The sequence below is a fragment of the Erinaceus europaeus genome, chromosome 11 (assembly GCF_950295315.1).
Source record: "Erinaceus europaeus chromosome 11, mEriEur2.1, whole genome shotgun sequence".
NCBI classification, from domain to species: Eukaryota; Metazoa; Chordata; class Mammalia; order Eulipotyphla; family Erinaceidae; genus Erinaceus; species Erinaceus europaeus.
The window spans coordinates 50,811,220-50,827,824 of NC_080172.1; the positions used below are offsets into that span (position 1 = coordinate 50,811,220).

At 46.9% G+C, this 16,605-nt stretch overlaps 1 protein-coding gene across 2 annotated transcripts in view; it reads left to right on the forward strand.

Moving 5' to 3' along the window:
- PRCC (proline rich mitotic checkpoint control factor) overlaps positions 1–16,605 on the forward strand; it is a 38,989-nt gene that overhangs the window by 12,332 nt on the left and 10,052 nt on the right. The window contains exons 2-4 of one of the 2 annotated variants that reach the window (XM_060201636.1): positions 7,997–8,044; positions 10,902–11,468; positions 13,679–13,741. In XM_060201636.1, coding sequence (XP_060057619.1) covers positions 7,997–8,044; positions 10,902–11,468; positions 13,679–13,741 — 678 coding nt within the window. Of the gene's footprint in view, positions 1–7,996; positions 8,045–10,901; positions 11,469–13,645; positions 13,742–16,605 lie in introns of both variants that reach the window. The other variant, XM_007535530.3, reaches the window with a different exon arrangement.

The following is a 16,605-nucleotide window of genomic DNA, read 5'->3' on the forward strand; positions in this document are numbered from 1 at the left end:
TAGAGAAAGAGAAGCAGAGGGACCGGGCGGTGGCACACTGAGTTAAACGCACATAGGATGCAGAGCAAGGACCCGCACAAGGATCCCAGTTCAAGCCTCCAGTGTCCTTCTCTCTTTCTCACTATCTTCCCCTCTTCTCTCAATTTCTCTCTGTCCTATCCAAGAAATTGAAAAAAAAAAATGGCCACAGGAGTAGTGAATTTGTAGTGTAGGCACTGAACCCCAGTGATAACCCTGGAAGCAAAAGAGAGAGAGAGAGAGAAAGAGAAGCAGAGAGGGAAAGAAACCACAGCACTGAGACTTCCTCTAATACAATGAGGGCCAGGCTCAAACCTGGGTCTTACACATGGCAGATTACTAGGGTACTATCCAGTTGAGTTCTTTTGCCAGTCTTTCACATGCTCTAGCAGTCTCCCTCTTCCCATGACTAATGTATTTATGGTCCATCCTTTAGCATTAGATTATTCATTATTTATTTATTTATTTTTTAACCAGAGCGCTGCTCAGCTCTGGCTTATGGTGGTGCAGGGGATTGAACCTGGGACTTCGGAGCCTCAGGCATGAGAGTCTGTTTGCATAACCATTATGCTATCTATCCCCACAGCATTAGATTATTCATGTCTCTGTTTTTTGATACTTTATTTATCTATCTATTCCCTTTTGTTGCCCTTGTTGTTTTATTGTTGTAGTTATTCTTGTTGTTGTCATTGTTGGATAGGACAGAGAGAGGGAGAGAGAAAGACAGACACCTGCAGACTTGCTTCACTGCCTGTGAAGTGACTCCCCTGCAGGTGGGGAGCTGGGGGCTCAAATTGGGATCCTTACACTGGTCCTTGTGCTTTGTGCCATGTGTGCTTAACCCGCTGCACTACTGCCTGTTTTTTGATACTCTTATCCCAGTGTGTGTATCTACATATCTCTATTTGTATCCTCCCCCAACCCCACCCCAGAGCACTGCCTAGCTTCTGGCTTCTGGTGGTGCTGGAGATTGAACCTAAGACCTTGGGTCCTGAGGCACAAGAGTCTTTTACATAGCAGTTATTCACTTTCTGCAGCCCATGTATATATTTTTGTTGTGAGTGAGAAATGCCAGACGTGGAGTGGGAGATTGAACCCACTATCTCAATGCAAGGCATGTGCTCTACCACTGAGCCGCCTCCCTGGCTTAACTAAAATTGACATGTTTGGGTAATTCCTTGTGGAGCTTTCTGTTTCCTGCTAGTTTCAGCCAGGCCCCCACACACCCAGAAGTGCTGAGTGGCATCTAAAGCTTTTTTTTTTTTAGTGTATCTTGGAGTTGCAGGTTCCCAAGCTCTTCTAATAGAGTTGGGGCAAGAGGCAAAAGGCAGGCTTTCACTCTTACTCAAGCCCCCTGGATGTCTTCTGTGGCTCCTGTAGATTACCCTGCTCATCAGTTTGGAGGGAAAGATTCCTTCAAAGTTTAATAGTCATGACTCAACAAGGAGTCTGGGGCTTGGCACATTTTTTGAAGTTCTTAATTTAGTTTCTGTTTCAGGGAGTCTGTCATCTTTAGTGGCTGTCATGGGAGAATTTACAAAAGATTTCAGTAGTCTAGTGAGAGATGTTCAAAAGGGAGGCTAGCAAAATAACTCCTTTGCATAGTGTACTGCCGTGCCGTGTGTGTGACCTGGGTTTACTGCATTAGAGGGAGCTTTGGGTGTTTTGGTTCCCCTGCCTTGATCCCCTAGACTGACTCCCCCTTCATAAAAAAAAAAGTTAAAAAGGGAAGAATAATTGAGTGTCCATCTGTAGTTTCCTACATGCAGAAATTATAGAGTAAACCTAAAATCTTGTTGAAAATATTTTAAACATTTATTTATTTTCCCTTTTGTTGCCCTTGTTGTTTTTCATTGTTGTTGTAGTTATTATTGTTGTTACTGGTGTTGTCGTTGTTGGATAGGACAGAGAGAAATGGAGAGAGGAGAGGAAGACAGAGAGGAGGAGAGAAAGATAGACACCTGCAGACCTGCTTCACCGCCTGTGAAGCGACTCCCCTGCAGGTGGGGAGCCGGGGTTCGAACCGGGATCCTTAACACCAGTCCTTGTGCTTTGCGCCACCTGCACTTAACCCGCTGCGCTACCGCCTGACTCCCAGTCCTAAAATCTTTTACAGGGCTTTTTGTTTGTTTTTTTGCTTTTTGTTTCCCCTAGAGTTTATGTTGGTGCTAAAGATTGAACTTGGAACCTCATAGCCTCAGGCAAGAAGAGACTTGTCTCCCCAGCCTTTTCACCATGTTTTTAAATTTTAGATTTAGGTTGTCAGTGTAATAAAACAATCTGTGACATTCAAAGAGAAATTGAATTTTCTTACTCCAGCTGATCTAGCCTTCGATCCTATTAACTGGAAGACAGCTTGCTTACTTTTTCAAGTAGGCATTTGCTTTTTAAAAAAGCTTTATTTATTAAACAGCGGGCAAGTTGTGCATTCTGTCCATTGCACCACCTCTCTCTGGGTCTGCAACAACTGGTCACTTTTCGTTTGTTACAGATTTGAAAAATTAGAATATACCTGTGCAATTTTACTTATTTATTTATTTATTCCTTTTTGTAGCCCTTGTTTTATTGTTGTGGTTATTCTTATTGTCGTCGTTGTTGGATAGAACAGAGAGAAATGGAGAGAGATGGGGAAGATAGGGGAGAGAAAGATAGACACCTGCAGACCTGCTTCACTGTTTGTGAAGCGACTCCCCTGCAGGTGGGGAGCTGGAGGCTCGAACTGGGAATCCTTATGGCAATTTTACTTTTACTTTATTGTTTTTTGCTGAGGGGGTAGATAGCATAATGTTTATGCAAAGAGACTCTCATGCCTATGGTTCTAAAGTCCCAGGTTCAGTCCTCCACACCACCATAAGCCAGAGCTGAGCAGTGCTGTGGTAAAAAAAAAGATTTTTTTTTTTCTTTGCCACCAAGGTTATTGCTCTGACTCGGTGCCTGCATGACTAATCCACCACTCCTGGTGGTCATTTTACTTTTTTTTTTTTTTTTGATTTTTTGATTGGAACAGAGAGCATTTAAGAGGGGAGACGGTTGGTGGGGAGGGTGTAGGGCGGTAGCACAGTGGGTCAAGTGCACATAGCATAAAGTGCAAGGACTGGCATAAGGATCTGGGTTCGAGCCCCCAGCTCCCCACTTGCAGAGGGTCACTTCACAGGTGGTGAAGCAGGTCTGTAGGTGTCTGTTTTCTCCTCCTCTCTTGATTTTTCTCTGTCCTATCCAACAACAACGACGGCAGTGACAACAATAATAACAACAGTGAAAACAACAAGGGCAACAAAAAGGGAAAAAGCGACTTCCAGGGAGTCCGGCGGTAGCGCAGCAGGTTAAGCACACGTGGCGCAAAGCTTAAGGACTGGCCTTAAGATCCTGGTTCGAGCACTCGGCTCCCCACCTGCAGGGGGGTCGCTTCACAGGTGGTGAATCAGGTCTGCAGGTGTCTGTCTTTCTCTCCCCCTCTCTGTCTTCCCCTCCTCTCCATTTCTCTCTGTCCTATCTAACAGTGACGACATCAATAACAACAACAATAATAACTACAACAATAAAACAAGGGCAACAAAAGGGAATGAATACATAAATATTAAAAAAAAAAAAAAAAAGACCTCCAGGAGCAGTAGATTCATAGTGCAGGCACCGAGCCCCAGCAATAACCCTGGAGGCAAAACAAAACAAACAAACAAACAAACAAAAAACAGCCCAAAAAGGGAGTCGGTGGCAGAGAGGGCGGAAGAGAGAGGGGTGCCTGCAGCACTGCTTCAGCACTCATGAACCTTTCCCCTTTGCAGGTGGGGAGGAGGGGCTTGAACTTGGGTCCTTGTGCATGGTAGTGTGTGAGTGTGTGATCTTTACCTTGAGCCACCACCCAGCCCTACCTGTTCAATTTTATGAAAGTTATCATCTTAAAATGGGATAAGTGTGTTTATTTTCAGATTGCTTCTATTTGACCTAGTGCCTAGGATGTTTAAGTTAGCTCTGCCTGGGGGTTACCCGATAGTGAGGTGTGTCTGTGTGGTCTCCTGGAAGGAAGAGTAGGTCTTGTACCAGAAGAATGCTGAGGGAACCAGTTGCAAGTTCAAAACTAAAAGAAGAGGTAAAAAACGCTTAGGTGTCTGGGGCTTCTATGCCCCCATCTACCACCACCACCAGGGCACTGCTTGCCTCTGACTTAGATCAGATGTCCTTGGGAATGAACCTGGGGTCTTAGTCTTTTGCAGAACCACTATGCTATCTCCTTGGCCTGGCATTTACACTTTTTCTTATTCAGTTTGACATTTTGGCAGGCCAGAGAGAAGACTAATCATTAGCTTTTGTTTAGAGTTTTAGTAACTTATATAATTTGTTTATTTATTTACTTATTTTTTAAAAATAAGAGACAGACGTAGAGAGGCTGACAGAGTGAAAGAGACTCCAGCATTAAATCTTCCTTCATTGCAGTGAAGGCCAGACTTGAATCTGGGTCACACACGTGGTAAAGCTGCACACTATTCAAGTGAGCTATTCTACTAGCCTAGGCTCATTGTAATCTTTTTTTTTTTTTTTTTTTGGCTCCAGGGTTGTCGCTGGGGCTTGGTGCCTGCACTATGAATCCACTGCTCCTGGAGGCTATTTTTCCCTTTTTCTTGCCTTTGTGGTTATTGTTGTTGGATAGGACAGAGAGAAATCGAGAGAGGATGGGAAGACGGGGAGAGAAAGATAGACACCTGCAGACCTGCTTCACTGCCTGTGAAGCGACCCTCCCTGCAGGTGGGGAGACTGGTTGGGGGGGGGGATCGAACCTGGATCCTTACACTGGTCCTTGCACTTTGCACCCTGTGCGCTTAACCTGCTGCACTACTACCCGGCCCCCCCATTGTAATCTGTAGAACATTGCTGTGACATGGAAAAGTACTATTCCCACCTGAGGCTTTAAGAGTTAAATGGCTGTCTGGGCAGCCTCAGGTCAATAACTGTCAGAGCTGAGAGTTCATCTGGTCAGTGATTGTCAGCCTGGCAGACACAGGCGGTTCAGTACAGTGTTGCTATAAAACTGTGGGAGCCAGCACTCACTTGGATTTGCTTCTGCCATCTACTGGGTGTTGTTTAACCTCTCAGAGCCTTGCTTTCCTGACGCATAGCACTGAGATGTAGCTCCTGCTTTGCACTGCTCCTGTGAGAACTGAATGAAAAACTGTGAGTCTGCCAAAAGGTATGGCCAGATATAGTCCCCACACATTGCAGGTGCTTTGTAGATTGTCCCTCTACCGCCCCTTCTCTTTTTTTTCATCCTGAGAGAAATTTCCCTTATGGGCTTGAATAAGATTTATTATTTGTTAACAAGAGAAAGCGAAGAGAGAGAAGGAGAGCTTGATTCTGGCACGTGTGATGCAGGGGATCAAAACCAGGACTTCATAGTTGAGGGTCCAACACATTACTGTTCCAACTCCTAGGCCACCCTCACGAGCTTGTTTGTTTTAGTACATTTAGCAACAGTCAATAATTAAAACCATCCTGTTGTCTGAGTAAAGGTAAGAATGCAAAATGAAGTATTAGGGCAGCGGTAAATAGCATAATGGTTATGCAAATAGTTTTCATCCCTGAGGCTCTGAAGTCCCAGGTTCAATCCCCTGCACCACCATAAGCCAGAGCTGAGCAGTGCTCTGGTAAAAAACAAACAAAAAAAGTAATGTTTACTGAGCTGCCACAAGTGAATTACCTGTGCTTATTCTGGGATGTCAGTTGGGAGCCAGAGTCTGTGGTACCTATTGATAGAAAGGAATAGATTTTTAAAATTTATTTATTACCTTTTGTTGCCCTTGTTGTTTTACTATTATAGTTATTATTGTTGTTGTTGATGTCGTTGTTGGATAGGACAGAGAGAAATGGAGAGAGGAGGGGAAGACAGAGGGGAGAGAAAGATAGACACCTGCAGACCTGCTTCACTGCTTGTGAAGCGACTCCCCTGCAGGTAGGGAGCTGGGAGCTCGAACCAGGATCCTTAAGTCGGTCATTGTGCTTTGGGTCGCATGCGCTTAACCTGCTGCACTACCGCCTGACTCCCAGATTTTTAAAAAATTTTTATTCCCTTTTGTTGCCCTTGTTGTTTTATTGTTGTAGTTATTGATGTCGTTGTTGGATAGGACAGAGAGAAAAGGAGAGAGGAGGGGAAGATAGAGAGGGGGAGAGAAAGATAGACACCTGCTTCACCGCCTGTGAAGTGACCCCCCCCCCCCGCAGGTGGGGAGCTAGGGGCTCGAACTGTGATCCTTACGTCAGTCCTTGCACTTCCGCGCCATGTGTGCTTAACCTGCGCTATTGCCCAACTCCAGATTTTTTTTTTTTTTAAAGTGAGGATGGGGCTGGCCAAGTAGCTCACTTGAATAGTGTGCTACTTTGCCATGTGTATGACTCAGGTTTAAGTCTGACCTCTACCGCTTTGAAGGAAGCCTTGGTACTATGGTCTCTTACTCTCTGTCTCTGTCTACCTGAAAAAAAAAAAGGGTTTGATCAAAAGAGCCTGGCACAGAGAAATCCAAGAATAAGCATGAGATGGAGGTCAGTTGAGAAAGGAGAGGAACACTTAAGTTCTTGTAGAATTTTGAAGATGACTGAACCTCATCACTTTTGCTCACACTCGCCTAAACCAGGAGCAGGTAGACACCTTACTAATTTTTGGTTTTGGGGTTGGGGGGGTGGCGCAGCGGGTTAAGTGCACTTGGCGCAAAGCTCAAGGACCGGCATGAGGATTCCGGTTCGAGCCCCCGGCTCTCCACCTGCAGGGGAGTCACTTCACAGGCGGTGAAGCAGGTCTGCAGGTGTCTATCTTTCTCTCCCCCTCTCTGTCTTCCTCTCCTCTCTCCATTGCTCTCTGTCCTATCCAATAACAATGACATCAATAACAATAATAGCCACAACAGGGCTACAACAAGAGCAACAAAAGGGGGAAAAAAATGGCCTCCAGGAGTAGTGGATTCATGGTGCAGGCACTGAGCCCCAGCAATAACCCTGGAGGCAAAAATAAATAAAATAAAGTTTTTTGTTTTTTTTTTTAAAGAAGTTTTTGGTTTGGTGGTGAATTTATTACAGTACGGTGTTAAATCTGACTCTTCATATGCTGTAACTAGCTAAAGGTGCAGACTGTTTAGAGAGAGAGAGCGAATGTGTGTTAGAAACAGTCATGAGGGGCTAGGTGGTGGTGCATCTGGTTGAACACATGTGTTAACATACTTAAGGACCCAGGTTCAAGCCTGCCCCATCCTCAGTTGCAGAGAGAAAGTTTTACAAAAGATGAAGCAGTGTAGCAGGTATATCTTGTCTTTGTCTCTCTCTATCTCCCCTCCCCTATTTTCTCTCTTTCTCTATCGAGTAAATAAATAAATAAACAGTCATGAGTTGGAGGGATGACACAAATGGCCTCCTGTCTTGCCCCCAGTTCTCATTGTCATCCTTTTGCTTGCTTTCTTCCTGGACATGAACAACTTTGTCTGGCAGACAATAGATCATTCTTGGAGAAGGAATGGATTTCTCCAATGACTTTGACCTTTAATGCCTCATAGAAGTGTAGTTAACACACCACTTAATCCCACTGGGGTTCCCTAGCCCTGTGGTTATGTAGTCTGTGTAAGTGGTTTTTGAATGAAGCTGAGATTGGGTAAGATTGTGGGCCAAAACCTATTCATCTTCCTGGTGGACAGATTCATAGGGAAAAGCATAGGGATAGCTTTTCATGTCCACCCAAGGCTGAATGAGAAGCGAGGCTGGGTTTGACGCCACAGAAGGGGTGCCAAGAAGGCTGTGCAACAGGTGTGAGGGTCGGGAGAAAGCAACTGGGAGGTGGAGGCAGGCCTGGTCCTGATGTGGGCTGAGAGCAGAAGAGGGTCTGCTGCTGTTGTGGGCATGAGGGGCATGGGCCTGGCAGCTCCTGGGATGTATATTTGTTCTCATGCAAGTGTTTCTCCCTCTTTCCTAAAACAGTAAGATCTTATTCTATTTATTTTTCTCTTAGTCAGATTCTGAGGAAGATGAGCCCACAAAGAAGAAAACTGTCCTTCAGGTAAGCCCTGTGGTGTTGCTTCCTTCAAGGCAGGCGTGATGACACCCTGCTGTTTCTAGGTCTGGGACTGGCCGTCTAGGTGTGGTCTTGCTTTCCTGGGTCGCATCAGACCTTGTGCTGCTCTGCCCTTCCTCACCGTGCCCTGGCTTGAGCACGCAGTGACCTTCCCCTGAGATGATAGTAAGACGAATCCAATTCAGTTCATTACACTTCGGGTAGAAGGACTATTTCGGAAGGGCAGACTGACCCAATTGATGAGAATGAGGTTAAGGAACATCCATCAGTGAAAATTACCCCTCTGTTCCCTGTCTCATTTTTAACCTGGAAAGTAAACACTGATAGCACTTAAAGGGTACCAGACACTCTTCTAAGTGTCCTACCAGTGTTTAATTTATTCCTCATCGGAGTGCCCAAGTCACAGTGTTGTTTGTATCCTTGATACAATAAGCTACTTGCCCGAGGGCAGATGAGTCCTAGAGCAGAGCTCGGAGGCTCAGGCAGGCTGCTCGATGTATCTGATGGCTGTTTTGTAAGCGAGACTTTTCCCTAGGAGATGCTCATTTAGCAGAAGACCTCTCTTCTTTTTAAAAATTTTATTATATTTATTTATTTATTTATTTATTGGGTAGAGACAGCCAGAAATCGAGAGGGAAGGGAAGATAGAGAGGGAGAGAGAGAGACATCTGCAGCCCTGCTTCACCACTTGCAAAGCTTTCCCCGTGCAGGTGGGGACCGGGGCCTTGAAACTGGGTCCTTTTGCATTGTAACTGTGCACTCAACCGGGTGCACTACCCCCCAGCCCCCGAGAGGACCTCTCTTCTTTAGCTCTGTTCCCCCTTAGCCTAGCACCTCTCATGTGGCTCTCAGGATTTGTTTCCCCTCTCCCCTCAGCACTCAGTGCCTTATATCCTCTCTGGCTTCATGTTCATCAGAAACCTTAGGGAAAGCAAAAGCGGGCCTTCCTGCCTTTGGTGGATTTGAAGGCAGCCGCCTCGTGATCCAGGTGTACAGTATGGAGGGTCTTCCACCTCTGATGGGAGGTCTTAGAAGGACAGTCATGCGGATGTTAAAAAGATAACAGGCAAGAATGATGTGATGCCCATATTTATCATAAGCTTTAGAGGATATTGCATCAAAGTAAAAGACTCTGGAGTGGGGGGGTGGGGAGTACAGGTTCTGGAACAGGATGGCAGAGGATCTAGTGGGGTTTGTATTCTTATGTGGAAAATTGAGAAATGTTATGCATGTACAAACTATTGTATTTACTATCGACTGTAAAACATTAATCCCCCAATAAAAAACTAAAAAAAAAAAAAAAAGCTTTAGAGGAGGAGGAGTCATGAAAGAAATTGCCATGCTGAGCCTGAATGAGGCCAGTTGCTTTCCTGTTAGCAGAGTGGCTTCCTGGAGGAGGTGGACCGGAAGCTGAAGGGTTGGGAGGGCACTGGCTCCTTGGCCTCCAGGAGCAGAGAGGGCAGTCTTCAAGGTGGTAGTCAGGGTGGAGCGGGTGGAGGAGCAATGAGCAGCTTAGGCTGAGTGTGGACCCAGCAGTGCACAGCAATTCAGCTGTTATCTCAAATGTCATCTGAGAAGCCAGCCTGAGGTTAGTTCCACAGGAGAACCTGAGCCCTGGGCTCTGCTGGGTGGAATGGCCCAGCTCAGTGAATTCAGACAGTGGGCAGAGGAACCCATTTTCCAGATGAACCTTTCTTCTTGTATTCATTCTGGGCATTTCTATAAGGATTGAATTCTAGCGGTACTCCAGGGCAGTGACAGTGGCCTTACCCCATTCTCCTTTTTCAAACAGCCCCTTTCCCCAGTCCTGCAGCTAGGCCAAGTGTCTGTTTAGTGTTCAGAAAGCAGAATACAGGCGGAGGGTAGATAGCATAATGGTTATGCAAAAACAGACTCTCATGCCTGAGGCTCCGAAGTCCCAGGTTCAATCCCTGAACAGTGCTCTGGTTAAGAAAGAAAGAAAGGAAGGAAGGAAGGAAGGAAGGAAGGAAGGAAGGAAGGAAGGAGGAAAGAAAGAACGAAAGAAGAATATGACAAATGGTTATAAATAATAAGAACCGAGGACAGGCACATCGCATTTCATAGGTTAAAAGTCTAACTTTTGGGGCCAGCAGCTGCTTACCCAGTAAGATGTATACATTACCATGCTTAAGGACCTAGGTTTGAAGACTGACTACCATGTGGGAGTACCTACAGGGGGGTGGAGCAGTGCTGCATGTTTCTCCTCTCACCCTCTAGAGTAAAGAAAAGAATGAAAGAGAAAATATATCTATAGCTTCCGGGAGCCCCAGCAACAGTCCTGGTGGCAAAAACAAGCTGAATATGCCACATCTGTAGGTGCCTCCTTGGACAGGGGCGGGGACTTTGGCCAACAAGTGTGCATAATACCATGTTCATGCCTTTGAGTTGCAGTCTGAAGGAAGCACAGGATTGCCACATTTAGAGGAAGCTCCAAGACATGGAGAGGGGTGCAGTGACCCACTGGAGAGAGCCCTGGCTTTGGGGGAGGGGTGGTGGGAGATTAAGAACATGGGATTTGCCAAAAACGTGTTAGGTGAGGCTCTGTGGCAGAGGGCACTAGGCCTGCATTGAGATAGAGTCGAGGAAAACATGGATCTCGTCTTGCCTTGGGAAGAACATCCAGCCCAAGGGCCTGAGAGGGGAGGAAGAAAACCCTCCCATCGCCATTTGGAAGAGCAGAGTGGGTAGAGGTCAGGAGGACACAGGGTGGTAAGAATTTATGTTAGAGAGCATATGCTTTTGTTTTGATGTCAATAGTACATGTTTACGCCATCTCACTTACTGTCTTTCTCCTCTTCTTTTCCAAACTTGGGCTCTCCAGGGATCTGGTGAGGGGACTGGTTTGTCTGCCTTGCTTCCCCAACCTAAAAACCTGACTGTGAAAGAGACTAACAGGTTGCTCCTGCCCCATGCCTTCTCCCGGAAACCCTCGGATGGCTCCTCCGACACGAAGTCCTCCAGACAGGCTTCTAAAACCAAGCCCTCCCCACTCGCCCCTGTTGTGGGTCCCACAACCACCACTCCATCACCCTCCGCCATCAAGGCTGCTGCCAAGAGTGCCGCCCTTCAGGTGACCAAGCAGATCACGCAAGAGGAGGATGACAGCGATGAGGAAGTGGCCCCCGAGAACTTTTTCTCCCTCCCTGATAAGGTTGAGCCACCTGGAGTTGAGCCATACCCCTACCCCCTCCCTGTTGTCCCAGACGAGCTGCCTCCAGGCACGGAGCCAGAGCCAGCTTTCCAGGATGATGCCGCCAATGCCCCCCTTGAATTCAAGATGGCAGCAGGCTCAAGTGGAGCTCCCTGGATGCCTAAGCTGGGGGAAGACTACAGCTACAACCAGTTTTCCACCTATGGTGACGCCAATGCTGCTGGTGCTTATTATCAGGTGGGTAGAGGGGGTCGTCGGGAGCTTCAGCCTGCCGTGTGGCTTCTGTGGTGTCACCTTGTCTGAATGAATGAATCTTCTGCATTTTAATTTCCCTATAACCACCACACCTTGAGGAATATAACTTTTGTCCTGAATCACATTGATCTAAAGTTGCCTACATTTTTGAAGTCTGATACCTTTATTCTAAAAACATTTTTTTTGTGCCTCCAGGGTTATTGCTGGGGCTCAGTGCCTGCACTATGGATCCACTGTTCCTGGAGGCCATTTTTTCTCTTTTGTTGACCTTGTTGTTGTACTTATTGTTGTTATTGCTGTCATTGTTGGATAGGACAGAGAGAAATTGAGAGAAGAGGGGGAGAGAAAGAAAGACACCTGCAGACCTGCTTCACTACCTGTGAATCGACACACCACACCCCCCCCCTGCAGGTGGGGAGCTGGGGTCTCAAACTGGGATCCTTATGCCGGTCCTTGCGCTTTGTGTCATGTGCACTTAACCCCATGCGCTATCGCCTGCCCCCCCTTTTAAAAATTAACCCCATGCGCTACCGCATGCCCCCCCTTTTAAAAATTAACCCCATGTGCTACCGCCTGCCCCCCCTTTTAAAAATTTTAATATTTATTTATTCTCTTTTGTTGCCCTTGTTTTATTGTTGTAGTTATTGATGTCGTCATTGTTGAATCGGACAGAGAGAAATGGAGAGAGAAGGGAAAGACGGGGAGAGAAAGATAGACACCAGCAGACCTGCTTTACCACTTGTGAAGTGACCCCCTGCAGGTGGGGATCCAGGGGCTTGAACTGGGATCCTTACACCGGTCCTTGCGCTTTGCGCCACGTGTGCTTAACCCGCTGCGCTACCGCCCGACCCTTCCCCCCTTTTTTTAAATAGAACGAGAGAAGGAAAAAGACAGTAGGTGCCACCACAAGATACCACAGCACTGAAACTTCTGGCCGTGTGCTTAGGGACTGGGCTTAAACTTGGGGCTGTGCATGTGGTTAAGCAGACACATTATCTAAGTGAACTATTTTGCCAGCTCTGAAAAAAAAAAACCCATTGTAGGAGCTGGTGAGAGGCCTGGGGGAAAGTAGTAGAAAAGCAGTCTCCTTTAGAGGTTCAAGGTGGGCTCTGCAGCATGTGTCCAAGAGGACTTTCTGGAGTGGTGGAGTGCCGAGAATACATAGGATGGAATAGTTGGGTCCAGAGAGAAAGGGAAGGAGGCTAGAGAGTTGAGGCAATAGGGCAGAAGGAGGGGTTCGGGCGGTGGCGCAGCGGATTAAGCGCATGTGGCGCGAAGCGCAAGGACCGGTGTAAGGATCCCTGTTCAAGCCCCAGGCTCCCCACCTGCAGGGGAGTCGCTTCACAGGCGGTGAAGCAGATCTGCAGGTGTCAATCTTTCTCTCCCCCTCTCTGTCTTCTCTCCTCTCTCCATTTCTCTCTGTCCTATCCAACAACGAACATTGACAATGGCAACAATAATAACCACAACGAGGCTACAACGACAAAGACAACAAAAGGGGGAAAAATGGCCTCCAGGAGTGGTGGATTCATGGTGCAGGCACCGAGCCCAGCAATAACCCTGGAGGGAAAAAAAAAATAGGGCAGAAGGAGAATGGAAAGAGGCCTCAGCAGCATCAAGAGAGATTGAAAGTACTAAAGCAGATCCCTAGAAAGTAGGGGGTGTGGGACTTGGGGAGCACTGTTGGGGCGGTGGTGGAGAGTGGGATCTCAGGGTGGGTTGGGGTTTGGATCTCAAACTGTGAGAGTCTGCCTTGTGATTTAACTGTCTCTCTGAGTTTGGGATTGCTTAGCTGTCCAATGGAAACAATAATAGCAATTTGAGAGGGTGGCTGGAATTCCCTTAGCTGAGATGGTGCCTGGAATGTAGCAATTGCTCAGGAAATGGTCATGATGGCTTTTTACTCAAATATCATTAGCTCCATCAAATCTGGGAGGCCTGGGAGTTTAGGGTGCTGAGCTTTAAATAGGTCTCCAGAAGACTTTCCCAGCATTGAGCCTCCCTGCCTGGAGAGGGCTGCCAAGACTCGGGCTGGTGACGGTGGTGGTGAGAACAAGGAAGCTGAGTACCTACGTGTGCCGGCCTGGGGTGGTTGGAAGGTTTGAGTTCCCTTCAATCCCTGTGCCCTCAGTTGGTGTGTTTTCTCCCTCCTTGACTAGGATTATTACAGTGGTGGCTACTATCCCACACAGGACCCGGCTCTGGTTCCCTCCCAGGAAATCGCCCCAGATGCCTCCTTCATCGATGACGAAGCAGTAAGTTAACTACCCAAGGCACCATCTTTGATCCCTGAAGCTAGTTGTTTTTTTCTTTTTTTTTTTTTCCTTCAGACATATCAGCACTAGGCTTAGAAACATGGAAGTGAGAAGCTTCAAATTATGAAGGTCTGTTAGCTGCTGTTGCATCCAAGAAGGCTGGGGGCAGGCAGGCCAGGCCGCTGTGACAGCGCTGTGAAGTTGTCAGGAGTCCAGTCCTCTCTGACTAGTACTTAGCCACCCTGTTTCCTCCTGCTCCTCTTCATCTTCCGAGTGAGCTATTTCCAGGTGCCCTTTGTAATGAGGCGCCGGTCTTCATACATACACAACACCACTGCTCGGCAGCCGCCCTCAGTATGCTCATCCTTCTGTCTTGGGGGTGGGGGAGAAACTTTTGAAAGAGAGGAGAGAAACTTATCACACCATTCCACCCCCTCTGGAGATCCCTCAGTGCTGTCAGTGGTGTTCCCGTGTGTTGTCAGGGCTTGAACTATGGGCCTCGCAGGTTCACACAACTATCTTCTGGTCCCCTAAGAAGTTCTTTCTCAGGTGTACCCAGGGAAGTACACGCATGATCATGCTGGAGGACCTGGATTCAAACTCCTGATTCTTACATGCATAGGGGAAACTTCACAGGCAGAGGATAGTGTTGAAGGTGTCTCTCCTATCTCTGTCTCTCACTTCTATCAAAAAAGAAAAAAATGTCTCCAGGAGTGGTGGAGTCACCACACAGGCACTGAGCCCTAGCGATAAGCCTGATGACAAAGAAAAAAAAAATTAATCTGAGAAAGAGAGAGGAACTAGAGTTATCCCTCTGATACACACGATCCTAAGGAACAAGCTCAGAACCTCATGCCCTAGTGCTATTTTTTATCTACTGCACCACCTCCCAGACCGCAACCCTAAACAGTTCTTAAAGGGGCAGAGGAAAGAAGAACAACTGCAGTCTACGATGTTCCCAGAGAAGCACAAGGACCAGCTTCATAAGTGGTGAAACAGGGAGTTGGATGGTAGCGCAGTGGGTTAAGCGCAGGTGGCACAAAGCGCAAGGACCAGCGTAAGGATCCCGGTTTGAGCCCCTGGGTCCCCACCTGCTGGGGGGTCACTTCACAGGCGGTGAAGCAGGTCTGCAGGTGTCTGTCTTCCTCTCCTCTCTCCATTTCTCTTTTTTCTGTCCAACTACAATAATAATAACAACAACAAGGGCAACAAAAATAGAAAAAAATGGCCTCCAGGAGCAGTGGATTCATAGTGTAGGCACCGAGCCCCAGCAATAACCCTGGAGGAAAAAGTAAATTAATAATAAAATAAGAGGAACAGAAGAATCCTAACAGTACTCCTAAGAACACTTCTGCTTCTAGTTCATTGGCTAGAATCTGGTCTCATGTCTAGTTGTCAGGGAGTCTAGGACATGAGTCTTGTAGTTGGCTGGTGATAATGCCAAAAGGCATGCATACTCATTCTCATGAAAGAAGAGGGGCAGAATAGATTTTGAAGGAGTCAGCAGCCACCATAAAGAACCTTTGCTTTTCTTGAAGCTATGTCCCTCTGTGCTGAGCTTCCCAACCTCTGTGTAAGAGGATATGAAACTCCACATCCTATGACTGGCAGGGCCTGCTCAGCATGTCAAGTGCTGATACATTTCTAGGGAACTCGGAGCCTATTGGGAGGAGGCTGGGGAAGCAGGGTGCTACACCTTTGCATGTGGTTTCTTGTACAGAACAACTCTACTCTTTTTTCCTTTCTCTCTTTCCTTCCTTCCTCCCTCCTTCCCTACTTCCTTTCTTTCTATTTCTACTTACTTATTGGATAGAGACAGAAAGAAATCGAGATGGGGTGGTCCGGGAGGTGCCGCAGTGGATAACGCATTGGACTCTTAAGCATGAGGTACTGAGTTCAGTCCCCGGCAACACATGTACCAGAATGTCTGGTTCTTTCTCTCCTATCATTTCTCATGAATAAATAAGTAAAATAAAAAATATATATATTGAAATGGGGAGGGGTAGAGGGGAATAAATAAGAGACACCTGAAGCACTGCTCCACCGCTCATGAAGCTTCCTCTCTGCGGGTGAATCTACTCCTCTCCTCCAAGATGGGTGTGTGCCCTGCGTCTGCCTGCTCCTTAGACGCCCATCCACTCCTCTATGTCTGACCTTTTTGACAAGCTGGGTAGACAGACTTGTGCTTTATGTACCCAGTTTCTGACGGGTAGAGAGACCCTCGGGCCCTCTCTATCGCTGGGACGGGAACATGGGGCTCATCTACCCACACTTCCTTCTGGGCACATCTCCCATGCCTTGTGGTGACCTGCATTTTCGTGAAGAGGTGGAGGTAGCAGTCCTCTGTGAAGTTCTCACCACTTGTTATGGGCACTTCTCATGCCCACTCTGGAGCTTGTACATGTGGGGTCTGTTGATTTGATGATACTGAACCAAAGGGAAGGAACATACATATAAAAGGAACTGATTCTTAGTGGGGGAGTCTTAGGCTCTTATTTTAATCCTAAATTATTAAATTTGAAAATTGCATGTAGTCTTTTTTAAAAAATATTTATTCCCTTTTGTTGTTGCCCTTGTTGTTTTATTGTTGTAGTTATTATTATTGTTATTGGATAGGACAGAGAGAAACGGAGAGAGGAGGGGAAGACAGGGGGAGTGAACTGGGCTCTTCATACAAGTCCTTGCGCATTGCGCCACGTGCGCTCAACCCACTGCATTACCACCTGACTCCTGCAAGTAGCCTTCATAAGCATCTGGAATTCACTTGTGATTTGAACACAGATTTATACCAATGGTTCTCTGCACTTACATTTGAGAATACTGCTTGGCTTCCCTTTCTCTGGCCCAGGAGAACTGACCAAGGC